Source organism: Colossoma macropomum, unplaced genomic scaffold (genome assembly GCF_904425465.1).
Source record: "Colossoma macropomum unplaced genomic scaffold, Colossoma_macropomum, whole genome shotgun sequence".
NCBI classification, from domain to species: Eukaryota; Metazoa; Chordata; class Actinopteri; order Characiformes; family Serrasalmidae; genus Colossoma; species Colossoma macropomum.
The window spans coordinates 27,775,345-27,789,640 of record NW_023494791.1 but is presented as its reverse complement, the minus strand read 5'-3'; the positions used below and the strand labels follow the sequence as shown (position 1 = coordinate 27,789,640).

Genomic DNA, 14,296 nt, shown 5'->3' with positions numbered 1-14,296 from the left:
CCCCAAACTTCATTTGAAGCTAAGAAGTTTGCGATCTGTTCCACAATCAGCTCCAGGCTATGTCTTTGCAATTAAAATGGAGCTCTTCCATCTCTTGGTGCAACAAATGCAGTCTATTTGGTTCCAGTGAACTCCATCTGATGATGTCTAGGTATATAGATGTCCTTTTGGTTGCTCGAAAAACACGTTGGCAATGAAAAAGTCATTGTATTCACAGAAGTTGATGTAGTCATTGTCCTGGTTCGTTCCTGTTTCCAAGGCCGTGTTGTCCAACTGTACTTCTCTCATTTTCATTTTTGACCTTAGTATTCCGGTCTCCAATCACCAGGGGGTGCTAAAGCCTATCTCAACGGTCACTGAGTGGTAGGTCATTGGAACGCAGGAAACACCCTGGACAGATAATCACAGGGCACTTTCACACCTAGCATCTCCAATTCACCTGACTGCATGTCTTTGGACTGTGGGAGGGATCCTACACAGAAAACCAAGAACATGCAAACGCCTCACAGAAAGGTCGCTGGTCACCTGGATGGGGAATCAAACCCAGGCCCTTCTTGCTGTGAGGCGACAGAGCTGCCCACTGCGCACTGTCTGGCCTTTGTTGATAAGTAGACGATCCATTTCCATCTTCAGTACTTCCAGCTGGCTGTGATTCATGCTTTGTACATGTGATGTGGTAAGGCGAGGCCTACCCCATCACCAGTGAATACCATTCCTTGCGCTATAAAATATGTGTGTGTATAGATGTACTTACCTGTGTCTGCCTGTGAAAGGAGAATTAGCAAAAGGGGGACAGCAGGGAGACCTACGTACCTTATCCTTATCGGGAGGATCCACCAATGGGGAGAAAGGGGGGGTCTATTCCTCATCTAATATCCTGTGGGAGGAAAAAGAAAATAATTAATTTGTTATAAGTTAATGGGCCCAGACAATGTATATACCGGTAATGAATTGTTTAATTTTTGTATATAGCGCTGTAATTTGTTTCATGTGTAAACCACACTGTTGTAACCTCATGGTGGGGAATGGGATCTCCGAAGGCAGGGCTTTGGACTTAAAACCCGAGGGTTCCTAAGAGAGAAGGCTACTTCTCCCCATTACTCTGTTTGACTGGAAAACACTAGCAGCTTGTAGTGTCTTAAGTAATGGTGTGGGGGAAGTTATAAAAGGAGTTGGGACCCAGCCTTGCAGCTGCTTCCCATGCCACGACTAAGCCTGACGCTTAGTATATATTGTAAATACTTTACTTTCCGTTTGTTTTTCGTTTTGTACAGTTTTTATTTCCTGTTTTCACATCGTGTAAATAAACTACTTGTTCGTGCACTCTACTTTTAGTCTTGCTCATCCTATTGGTTGGCTCTCCCTTGCAGACCTTACCAGTAAGCCACACGTAAAACCCAAAATCCTCTTCATGGGGTTTAACATCTCCACAGTACATTTCATGTTTATGTTTCATGTGATTTTGTTTTTGTAGCTTTGAATTCTCTTTTCTTGCTTGTCAACTTCAATGAAACTCTTTGATTTAGCCACATCATACACAAAAGCTGTACTCTGAGGAATACTCAGCTCTCCATCGCTAACAAGTTGAGGGCTTTTAGACCTGAGGGTCCTATTTTCTGGCAGTCGTTCTGTTTCGTCTATCCATGTGGTTTATTGGGAAAGTACAAAAGTGATTTACTATTGTCTTCCTTCACATAGTTTAACTGATGTTTTTACCTCTGTGATCACCTGTCAGTGTCATCTTATATTGAAAGCAGATTTTGTCAATGATAAATATGCACTTTGTATTTCTATTAGTTTGTTTAGTACTTTTATTCAAAAATATGAATAAAACAGCAAGAAAAAAAAACAGTCTGTTTCGGTTTTCGGCCAGGTGTCTTGAAATTTGGTGCGTCACAAAGTTACAAAGTTGTTCATCTCTTTTTGCAATTGTAAAGTAGACAAATCAACATTCGAAAACACATTGTCCTTACATTTACATAATTAGCAGAAGTAGACAAAGCATTTTAAAATCATACTCCTACTCCTCATGTCTCACAACTCTCTCAAGTCTCTCTTTCTCCAGCATGGCACATAATGTGGTAACACGACAGAGGAGACTGCTGAAACTGGAAAAATTAAAAAATTAAACTTATAACCTAACTTTGTTCTTGCTGTGGTTTGGTACTTCTTACTAGAGGTTCAATAAATCACACTTTAGCAGCCTATTATTTAAGCGTCTTGCTTAAATAAAAAATATGGCTAAATCTTACTATGTTACATACAGGCAACTGTTACTGTAGCCTAGTCATGTTTGGCAGTGTACTTTTTTGTATTTAGCTTGTAGCTTTACTACAGCTTCAAAATATTTTAAGTCAATCTTAGATTTTATTGTGGGATGAGTTTTTTTTATTAATATAATGAAAATTAATTATTTAGGTTAATCAGCGCATGGTTAAAATTAATTCGATAAATCGATTGCTAAATTATTGTTGGTAGAAGCCTAGGAGCTGAATGAATCACTGTCACAAGTAAACTGTCAGTTATCTGTGCTGCTGCACACACTAGTTCCTTTTTGTAATGGACCAAAGATGGTAGACTTCATCATGATCACTTCCTTTTACTAGATAAGGGTGCTCAAACAATGGCAAATAACTGCAAGAGTATGCACATTTCCATTTGAAATTCTTGGGAAACAGTTATTGGGAAAGTGGAAAGATGAAGTTGGGACTGAGTGAAGACAAATGCATTTACTATCATTTAACATTTTTCAGGTTTTTGTTCTGTATACACTGCAGGTCAAACTCTGGACACTCCTAATTATTTAAAGGTGCACCCAGTGGTGATGGAGCCAGTTATTTGTGCAAGCACAACTTGTATAATCTCCAGAGTAAAGCATGGCCGATAGAATGGAACACTCTGGAACAGCTGTATGTGAGCCTTGGTAACAGGCTTGTCTGTGAGCCTGTATGCCTGATGCCAAATGTTTATGGTCATAAAGCTCCTCAGTGTTTGAGCAATAGGACTTTGAGCACCATCAGACTTTTGTGATGAGTTTGAATGGTATTTGTGACTCAGAACTAATATTTGTTATAAGCCTCAATAAATTATCATTGGCAATCATATTGACCCAAACATTCCATATCAGTGCATCCCTGAAAAAATGATCGAGCTCTTGGGAGGTTATCACAGACGAAACCACTGCTCTCCAAAAAAAGACATTGCTGAATGCCAACTCAATGTTCTAAAGCACCATTAACACATTATTTTGTCATCTGATGACGCAAAAGTTGAATGTTTTGGAAAGTGCGAACATTATGTTTGCAGAAAGACCTAAATTATTAAAAAGCACTTAGCTTGCTAGCAGAACATTCTGCAAAATTATCATTTTTATTTCTAAAAACCTTGGTTAGTTGTCAAAAAACCTATGCAAAAATGATCATTTCAAATTAGTAATGCACTGTAAATGTAGGTATTTTAACAAAAACTGTGTTGTGTGGTACAGTTTTTCATGAGTGAATATTATCAATGATCTAAATGTGGTGGCTAGAAATTGGTGAATACAGTGCTTGAATAAATATTGCACTCTGTATATGTCATGGTTCTTTTTAAGATGGCAGTCCACTCTTTACTCTCCATAGTCATTGTCATTTAAAAGTGCAAAGTGTCTGAAAGTGTTTGCATTTTTTAAGCCAGTGGTTGCCACAGTTACTCTGCCAGGGCCTTTGGAGTTTGCAAATCATATAAGTAAATGGTTGTCCTGTGTAAATGAAGTTTTTTGTCACATGAAAAATACAGCAAATGATTCCAACTCTATAAACTAACTAGACTAAGAGAGGCTTTGTGTCTTTTTGTTGTTCATACATTTTGTTTTTACAATTTCAGATTTTACCAGTTTGTGGAAATATAAAGGGATGGATGGTCTTGAGGGAGTAGCAACTGAGAGGATTCTGCTAGAACCTTACAATTACCTACTGCAGCTACCAGGTAATTTTTAAACATATACATACATTTATGGCATTGAGAAGTAATGGCTAGACTGTGTCAGTATTGGGTATGTGTTTAATGACATTTAAAATGACATTGTAGCACTGAAAAGTCTTAACACAAATGGTATTGGGCTTTGTGTCAGACGGTTTTCAATAGTTCAATAGTTTTGAGCCACAAAGATCTCCCTGAGGTCTTCTAAATGAAGTGACCAAATGAAATAGAGAAGTGCAGTACATAACTGTTCTACCACGTAACTCTTTGAGGAAACAAATAACAGGTGATTTATTGCAACACTTACCATATAACATGAAATATGCCATATATATTAATCCACCTTAATATAAGTTATTGTTTGTTTCTGTTAAAGCACATGTATATTTACCCAGTCTATTCAGTTTTGCCAATGCAGTGGTGAGTGACCGACAGGGGACGGAATAGAGCCAAAGAGCCCCTTTCCACATTTCTTTAAGTGCCATAGCACTTTCCTAACTTAATAATTACAGTCATGCCATTTCTGAACATACTGTCTTCTATAGAAAATGGGAACCAAGGCACTGCACAAAACGTGAAAAAAAAGAAAAGTCTTAACATGAAAAATTTTGAGAACTTTTTTTTTCGTACAAGCATGTTTAAGGCCAAGGCATGGAATGATTTAAAAGTATACCTCTGAAAAACAAAACATGTTTAGATATACAAATATTTCAGTATAAGCTAGATGTATTAGTTTTACTTCATAGAGCTGCCCAAAGCAACATAATGTTCATGTTTGAATGGATGTTGCATTGTGTTAAACAGAAGGTTTGTTTTCAAAAAGAAAAAAACGTAAAGCTCATTTATAATAGCCCTGATCATGAGGCTTAACCATCCTAATTTACGTTTAGGAAAATGTGATAAAGACATTAAGACCAACAGAAAAACAAACTAACAAACAGAAATACCCATAGAAAATACTGCATGGCTACATGCTTTCATCTCTTTTCAGAAGAGTGCTTCTAGTTCTGTGATATTCTTGGGTCTGCTTTCATACACAGCATGTTTGATCTACACAGATTTTCAATGACGTTCAAGTCAATGGACTGTGAGGGCCATTCCGTTGCATTTCTTGAAGTAATCCATGGTGGATTTTGAAGCATGCATAAAATGCATAATAGATTCACCCCATGCTTAACAGTTGGCGTTGTGTTCTTTGCATCAAATGCTGCTCCTTTTTTTCCTCCAAACACATCTTTGGTGTTTGGCCATAGAGTTACTTAGTTCTTACTTAGCACTTGCTTCCAAAATGCCTCTGGTTTACCTAGATGTTGTTTTGCATACTTCACATGCTGCCTTTTGTGGTTAGGTCACAGGTAAGTTTTCCTTCTGATGGCTCTTCCATGCTGATCATGTTATGAAAACAACTACTCATGTGTCCGCTAAACCTTCCTGCAGGTCCTTTGTGGTCATGTGGGAGTTTTGCTTTGCCTTTTTGGCAAGCATACAAGCAGTTCCATCTGAGAGTTTTATTGATGTTCCAGATCTTGCCTTGACTTTTTATAGCCTTTCCCTGCTTTGTAGGCATCACTTTGCTTCATTTTTAGTCAGCCAGCTGCTTAAAAGACCGTATGATTGAGTGTTAGCACACGGTTTGAAGAGTCAGAGAATTTGTTATGCTGTTTGTCATTAGCTGACAATTCCTTCAACAGTTCCTCCCCTACCTAACCAGTCCTAATGAGTCAACTAAGGTCTAACAACTCAGTGTGCAGCACTATATGATTAAAGGGGAGTTTTAAAAAATCTAAATTCTATATTTGTGCATAATTCAATCGTTAAGATGTAAACAGTCATTCAGAGTGGTTTAATTTGAGAGATTTTATTATAGAGGAGTTTACTGGCTCTTTACAGTTATGCTGATAGGAAACAAGGGTTGTGATGTCTATAACACAAATATAGCCATTTAATTTACTATTAAAAATAACCATCTTTGTGTAATGCTGATGATGGTAAAATCTTGAAAAAGGTTTTCTCTGGGAACTATTTTGCCTCATAATACCCTGTGTGTACCACTCTGCCCTGAATAGATTTTAAAAAATACATTTTAGGCCAAATCATTCTTCTGTAGCTTTTTGAGACACTTAACAGCTTCTATCACCACCACTGTGAACAATTCTGACTCAGTAAACCACTCTGAATGACTTTGTTTACTTAAAGATCTTAAAATTTAATTGTGCAGAAATTTAAAAAATGGTGGAAGTCCCCTTTAATTTAGTGCTTATTGAGTTGACTGGCTTGCAAACTACACTGACCTTTTTGTTGTTTTGTTTTTGTCGAGATTTCAACACAAACTGCAAATCGTGGCACCAAAGCTTGATAAACCCATGCTTCTTAAATAATAATAATAGTAAAGATATTTATTGATCTGTTGTTTTTCACAAGTTATCAATTTTTCAAATTTGTTTTTCAACTATTGACCTAGTCCTAATTTCAATTTTTTCATAAAAATACAGTATTGTGATACATATCATGTGTTGTCAAAAAGTATCATGTGATATTTTCTTATCACCCAACCTTGGTTATTATATGTGACATTGGCATGTGCTGCAGGGGGAAAATTCTTATATAGTGTAAAAATTATGGATCCCTTTCCCCTCATTTCTTGTACTGCTTAAAGCTGTGTTAGGCAAAGTTCATGTAACCTTCTGTGAGATAGTTTTGGAAGTGTATGGTGTGATGAGCACTTCACTGTGCATAATTGATGTGTGCCAAACCCTCCCCCAAAGAGCATAAGCCATCAAATGAAACAGGAAGTGTGCACTGTGCATGCACTCAGGGTGTTGCTGGCATGGCTCTATTATTAGCTGTGTTGTGCTGCCTCTGGTTTTGTGTTTTCTGAAGGGAAAAGCATAAAACATCAATTCACTGGTTTTGTTCTTATTACTATACTTTTATGCCTTTCAGATAAATAGATAAACATAGTGACCTCTGTTCTTTCTGTCCTACAGAATGCGTCATTTTAACAATGTCTAAAATTGTAGCGTTACAAATTATAGCAGAAGTGAATTTTTTCAGTGTTTTCTTGCACTCGTTTAGTATTTTGAAATTTCTCTTTTTATTTTGTAATATAAAAATACATACTTGTTTGGGTTCACCCAACACTTGTAGCATGTGAAAGTAGGCTATGACCTAATTTCAAAGACATTCAAGCACCTACTCACTTCCAGTGCTTTCACTCAGCAAATCCATGACGCATGGGCAAACAGACTTGTTTTGGTTGTGCTGGTGTATGACATGTAAAAACCCTGTTATAGCCTATTGAGAATTGGAAATTGAGGACAAAGGTTTTAACTGATTAGGCATGGTGGCAGGCCACTTCCCTACAAAAAAAAGAGGAATTTCTGCTAGTATTGTCTTGATACCAGTACTGAATTTCACAATACACTTACCTACAGCCATTCACTACTTGTTTCTACTACTTTTCTTGTAAGACACTTGAAATTTTAATGATCTCTTCTGTGGTAACAGTAACAGTGGTGAGAGAACAGTTCTTGATCTCAACTCTGTAAAACACAATATATAGATATTGTGTGATATTTTTCAGTATTTGGAAAAGGTTATATCACATTGCAATTTAGCTTACAAATGACATAATAAGAAGAAGGATAATGAAAAGAAACTGTCAAATTGTTTTCAGCAGAAAGACAAAAACAGAAAAACGAAACAAAAAATTTGACCAAAAATCAATAATAAACATTCCTACAAGAGTGTTAGAATATGACTTCACACATTTGAATGGTAGTAAAAATAAGAAATAGTAATTATAAATGTTGTGTGTTCCATTCACTTTCCTGCGCTAGTCAGCACATATGCATTCATACAGCTGCAGTAGATAAAGAGTGAAAATATCAGTCATATGGAACTGTTTGACTATTTCTGTGAGACATTCGACAAGCGATTTCTTATCTATCAAGCCAAATATCAAGAGAGAGTACAACACCCAATAATTTCTCCACTACAAGTTTGATACAGTTTGAACACAGTATCGCTGTTGTCGGAAGAAAACCTTGTATCTCCATTTTTCAGTTTTTGACATAAGAACATTGTGTGTACATTGCATGAAGAATGGACCAAAAGAAACGGCCCAAAATGACTTGGAAAAAAGTCTGTTTCCATAGACTCACATTAAAGGTAAAGTATGGTTTTTTTTTTTGGTTTTTTTTTCCCTTCTCTTGTAAAGTATTCATTTTGGAGATACAAGGTTTTCTACAGTGATATGCAGCTCAGTACATGGAAATACAGCAAAACAGCAGAAGCAGAAAGGAAAGTCTTTGCTAGCGCAATGACACTATCAGTAGTTTCAGTTTTTGAAATCATTATAAAATGTGTTTATTTATTATTATATGTCTTGTAAAATATTTCGGTTTGTTATAGCTAACAAAAACAGATCTACCATTCTAAGTTTACCCTTCACCTGTTGGATGGCTTTACAAGCTAATGCGTCCTTGCTCATCTTGGTAAACAATTAACATTATATCTGTTTTCTTCCAAAAGAGTGGAACAAAAAAGCTATCACAAAGTATGCATGCTTACACGCATCTAGTGGCATGCTGCATGTGTCAAGTGGCAAAAATAGACCTGTTTCATGTTGCTTTCTGTTGCACTGTTGCTGTGTGCGGGTGTAAAACAGGGGCAGAGCCAAGAGGTGGCCAGTGACACCATAGCATCACCCTTCTGGACACCCCTGTAAAAGACCTGTCTCTTTTTCTCTCAAAATGAATTGCACTTCTTTTGATGAGCTCTAAATACTTAATACGCTGCTGTGCAAAACCTGTGAAAAACCTGGCAGGCAGCATAGTTTGGTTGCATGCATAATTTTATACAATGGCTTTAAAACATTGGTCACACTCTTACCTGTTGTCATACAGCAGCGTCAGCGCCGACTTCAGAACACTCAGGATGCATCCCTGTGGTACTTTTTGTGTGTGGTCATAGCTCCCAAGGGGAGGTGCTAGGGAAGCCAGGACACAAGGAGTTCCAGTTTAACAGCCACGCCTTTTATTAGTTCTCTGAACCAAATAAGTGCACTAGTTACAAGTGATGAGAGTAAAACGCAAAAAAAAACAAAACAAAAACTGAAATATATTTACAAAATAAACGAGGCTCAATGCAGCCTTTATACGAGTTATTTATCCCCACAACTTAGGGCTTAACAGCCATAACTTCTGGCTTTAGTCTATAGATTCTGTCCTCTCACAACTGCTGCTGTTTGTCTGCAGGACACTTAAGGAAGACTTGGTCCGCTCAGTCCACCTCTTTCCAACTTCGAGCAAGCTCCCCCTCTTTCTGAGTTAAGCTTTTATGCATTCCTCTTCCTGCCAAACTTGATCGGACTGTACCACCCAGCGGTGACGATCTCCTTGCTTGCGTTTACCAGTTCGTATTGAGAGCTGCGGAAAACCAAACTGCTCCCCCCTGGCGGAAAACAGGTGGTTTCTGCTCCCCCCACATAGGACGGTGTTCAGCGCGCGTGTGCCCTTTTGAATTTCTTCCCCCAGGGCCTGAAGGTAAGTATACGGTTTCTTTATCGTCCTCTTTTATGTTTTCTTCAGGTTTCTTTGTGTACCGAGTTAGATGTTTGAGTTTTGTCATTTCACGTGTTTTAAAAGTGAAAGTTTATGCCGCCCGCTCCGATATGTACACTCTCTTCATGGAGACATTTAAACGAATAATCGCGTCCTTATACATCGTCATCTCAAAGTCCGTTGTCAGTTCTCTTTTCCTGTGAGGAGGTGTAGCCTCGCAGAACTTGTCTGGTGATGGTGACTCGGTCGTAGTCATCATCACACACCCCTCCCCTTCAGCTCGTCACTCCTCATCATGACGAGACAAGAAGTCCGCCACAGGATTTTGCGCTCCTGCTCTGTACCTCACCTCAAATCTGAAGGGTTGTAGAGACAGGTACCACCATGTAATTCTCGCATTGCTGTCTCTCATGCGGTGCAGCCATTGCAAAGCCCTGTGGTCCGTTTCCAGAATGAACGTATTGCCAATTAGGTAGTACTTGAGAGTGTCTAGAGCCCACTTAATGGCCAGTGCCTCTTTCTCCACAGTGGAATACCTGACCTCCCTGGGGAACAGCTTGCGACTGATGTACTGTACCAGGTGTCTGTCGTCTCCCACTCCCTGCAGCAGTACTGCTCCCAGTCCTACCCCTGACACGTCAGTCTGCACTGTGAAAGGTAAGTCGAAATTGGGGCTCTGCAATACTGGCTCATTACACAAACAAGCCTTCAAGTCTTGGAAGGCGACTTCACAGGCTTGGGTCCATTTCAGTCTCTGTGGACTATCCTTTCTTGTGAGGTCTGTAAGAACAGCGGCTCGGCCAGAGATGTTCAGGATGAACCTCCTGTACCACCCGACGAGTCTCAGAAATGACCTCAATCTCTTTTTCGTTATTGGAGCTGGACAGGTCTTGATGGTTTCCACCTTGTCAACCTGCGGCCGAATGTTCCCTCTTCCAAGAACATATCCTAGGTAGGACACTTCAGTCTTCGCCAGGTGACACTTTTTGGCATTCACCACCAGTCCAGCTCTCAGGTGTTCCATATGCTCCTCCCATGTATTGCTGTATATGACGACATCATCAATATAGGCAGCTGTGTCGCCCTCTGTACCACGTAGTACTTGATCCATTAGCCATTGAAAGGTCGCCGTGCCCCCCTGGAGTCCAAACGGCATCACAGTAAAATGATATAGCCCTGAAGGGACTCTGAACGCTGTCAGGTGTTTACAAGAGTCTGCTAGTGGTACCTGCCAGTACCCTTTGCAAAGGTCTAATGTGCTGAGGTATGCTGCTTTGCCCAGTCTCTCTATCAGCTCATCTACCCTTGGCATGGGATATGGGTCAAAGGCAGAGACTGTGTTGAGCTTAGAGAAATCCATGCAGAACCTCAAGCCTCACTGCCAAGTCCTTTGGGCATTTGTTCCAAAAGTTCTTGTTGCTGTGCTCTTTATGTGTTGCAGGTCAGGCATAACAACTTCGTCCTGTGACAAAAGTACTGGAAAGTACTGTTCCACCAGCTCCTCCTCATCCTCAACTGTGCACGCCCAGAGCTGGTCACTTGCTGTCCCTTGTGTCTCTTGTCAAGGTCTCAATAGGTTGATGTGGAAGACCTGTGTTTTCTTCCTTCTGTCTGGTAAGTGAAGCTAATAAGTGACTGGTCCTGCCTTCTTCACTACTTCATATGGTCCTTGCCACTTGGCCAATAGCCCACTCTTAGGTGTTGGCAGTAGGATGAGAACGTTTTGTCCTGGGCTAAGGTTTCTTTTCCGAGAAAATTTGTCGTACCATGTTTTCTGGTTCCTATGGGCCTTCTCCATGTTCACCTTAACCAGGTTTGTCAGTGAGTCCATTTTCTCTCTCATTTTTATGACGTATGAGAGGATGTTCATGTGTTCCTCTGGTCTCTCACCCTCCCAGGCTTCATTCAGCACATCAAGTGGTCCTCGAACATGACGACCGTACAAAAGTTCAAAGGGTGAGTACCCTGTAGAGGCTTGTGGCACCTCACGGTAGGCGAAAAGCAAGTAGGGAAGCCATTGGTCCCAGTCGGAGCCTGTATCTGACACAGATTTCCTGAGCATGGCTTTCAACGTCTGATTGAATCGCTCTACCATACCGTCTGTCTGTTGGTAGTATGGAGTGGTCTGTATGCCCCTTATCCCTAGAAGACTAAAAACTTCTTTGATCTGCCTAGATGTGAAATTTGTCGCTTGGTATGTCAAGACCTCCCTGGTTATTCCTATCCTCGAGAATAGCTGTACGAGTGCATTCACTATCTGCCTTGTTTTGATTTTTCATAAAGGGAATGCCTCTGGATACCTAGTAGCATAATCACTGATGACTAGGATGTAACGGTTGCCTGTTCTGCTCCTTTCTAATGGACCTACTATGTCCATAGCTATCCTCGTAAAAGGTACTTCTATGATGGGAAGGCTAACCAAAGGTGCTCTGTCTCCCTTCTTTACAGGTGCTGTCATGTGGCATTCTGGACACGACTTACAGTATTCAATTATATCAAGATACTGCCTCGGCCAATAAAAAATGCTGGCTACCCTTGCAAGAGTTTTCTGCTGACCTGCATGCCCTGCCCATGGGGTGGTGTGTCCCAATTGTTGTACTGTAGGTCTTAAAGTTTTTGGTACTACTAGCTGTTCACAGTTATTAGAGCATCTATACAGTTTACCATCTCTTACAAAGAAATATTCTTTGTCAATAGCTTTACTTGTTTTAGGTTCTTTGTGGGCTTTTTCAAAAAGTGGTTGAAGTGTCTTATCTTGTCTTTGTAATTCTGTTATGTTGCTGGGAATTGGGTCTGGAAAAGTGCTGTCTGGTTTTTGGAGCTGTTCTTTAATCACAGTGCCCTTCACTTTTTCCTGTCTCCTTAACCTTCTGGATTTCTTCTCTTTTGGGGCTTGAGCAAAAGGAAGTGTGTCTAGTGGGTTATCAGACTGTTCCTGTCTCTTAGCTTGCAACCTAGTTGTAGCCATAACACTCCTGACCTCTCCCTGTCTTTGGAGCAAATCTACTGGCACAGGTACATCTCTGCCTAAAATAACAGGGTATGGGGCTTCAGGCAGGGTATGGGGATTCAGGCCTACAGCTAGAAGGTAATTCTGACCCTCATTCTCAATGTGCAAGTCTACTGTAGGGTATTCTTGCTCATCTCCATGTATACACCTTATCCGTGTACTCCCTGTTCTTGGCAAACTTGCTTCATCAATACAATCTGCTGCTACTAGTGTTTGACTGGAGCCTGAATCAACTAGTGCTTTATACACTTTGTTTTCTATTTTGACCGGGATTACTGTATCGGTGTTGAAGCTGTGTTCTATGGGTTTGTTGGGTGGCCTAGGCATATAGCACAGATGGGTATTTTTAGCTCCCTGCACTGTACATTCACTCACTTTATGTCCTTCCTGACCACACCCAAAACGTCTTATTACTGGTTTACTTTTGGACTGATTCATGCTACTGTTCATGCGTTGTTTTGTGTTATCCTGTAGCTGAGGCTCACCAGGGCTAATGTTCATAATACTGGGGCTCGGGCCCAGATCATCACCCCGACTTGATGATGAAAGTGTCCGCTAGCTCAGCAGCTTGGATTGACGAGGCGGGGTTGTGTTCTTGAATCCAGGTGCGAAGCTCCGGGTTGAGGACATCGAGGAACTGCTCCAGGACAATGGTGTCACCAATTTCCTCTTTGGTCTTCTGTTTTGGCATCCGTTTCTCGTACAAGTCTTTGAGTCTTGCTTGCAATTCTTTTGGAGCTTCACCTTTAAGAACAGTGCTGGCTCGAAATCTCAGTCTATAAGTCTCTTTATTGATTTCATACTTACGAAGAATTGCTTCCTTGACTTTTTTGTAGTCACTGGTGTGCTCGAAGTCCATTGCCACATAGGCTGCACGGGCTTTGCTACTCAGGAGAGGGATCAAATGTAAGGCCCAGTTCTCAGTTGGCCATCTGCATGCATGTGCAGGTCTTTCAAAAGTCGTCAAATAATGTTCAATGTCATCTTCCTCTTGAAGTGGTGCCATCTTGGGTCCTTTCCAACCTGTATACATTGGCTGTAATGACTGGGCTGTAGTGGGGGTTGACTCAGCCTCGCTTACACGTGGCTGTGTATCTTCTGCTGCCCTTATCCGATGGAGGATGTGTGCTCCCGTCGCCGTGGCTGGGGCTGTTTCAGGTGCACCTCCCAGCAACTGCCTCTCTCACCACTCCTGCTGAACTTCTTGCTGTAGTTGCCCGAACTGGTGCTGGAGTGTGCGCCATCGGTGCTCTTGCCGCTGAAATTCACGCTTGAACCGCTCCTGGCTAGCTTGTTGTGTTGCCATGATGTTCTGTAGCAGGTTGGTGATGTGAGCTGTATTCTCCATCGCATCTGTTACTGGTAGTGTTGTAGTGTCAGTTGGGTTCTCTTCTTGCTGTTCCTCTCTTTGTCTTTCTGTTGTAGTTGGAACTTGTTTTCTCGGAGGCATTGTGGTGTCCGGTTGGTTGTAAATCCTTTGTCTTTAAGGCTCCCTACTGGACTGGATGTAAGTACCGCTGCCACCAGTACTTTTTGTGTGTGTCATAGCACCCAAGGGGAGGTGCTAGGGAAGCCAGGACACTAGGAGTTCCAGTTTAACAGCCACGCCTTTTATTAGTTCTCTGAACCAAATAAGTGCACTAGTTACAAGTGATGAGAGTAAAACGCAAAAAAAAACAAAACAAAAACTGAAATATATTTACAAAATAAACGAGGCTCAATGCAGCCTTTATACGAGTTATTTATCCCCACAACTTAGGGC

General features: G+C 40.6%; 1 protein-coding gene across 4 annotated transcripts in view; it reads left to right on the top strand.

The window, feature by feature from the left end:
- Positions 1-14,296, top strand: part of ggps1 (geranylgeranyl diphosphate synthase 1) — a 68,385-nt gene that overhangs the window by 17,304 nt on the left and 36,785 nt on the right. For 3 of the 4 annotated variants that reach the window (XM_036574743.1, XM_036574745.1, XM_036574742.1), the window contains exon 2: positions 3,865-3,966. In XM_036574743.1, the coding sequence (XP_036430636.1) occupies positions 3,894-3,966 (73 nt within the window). In that variant the 5' untranslated portion in view covers positions 3,865-3,893. Of the gene's footprint in view, positions 1-3,862; positions 3,967-14,296 lie in introns of those variants that run through there. The other variant, XM_036574746.1, reaches the window with a different exon arrangement.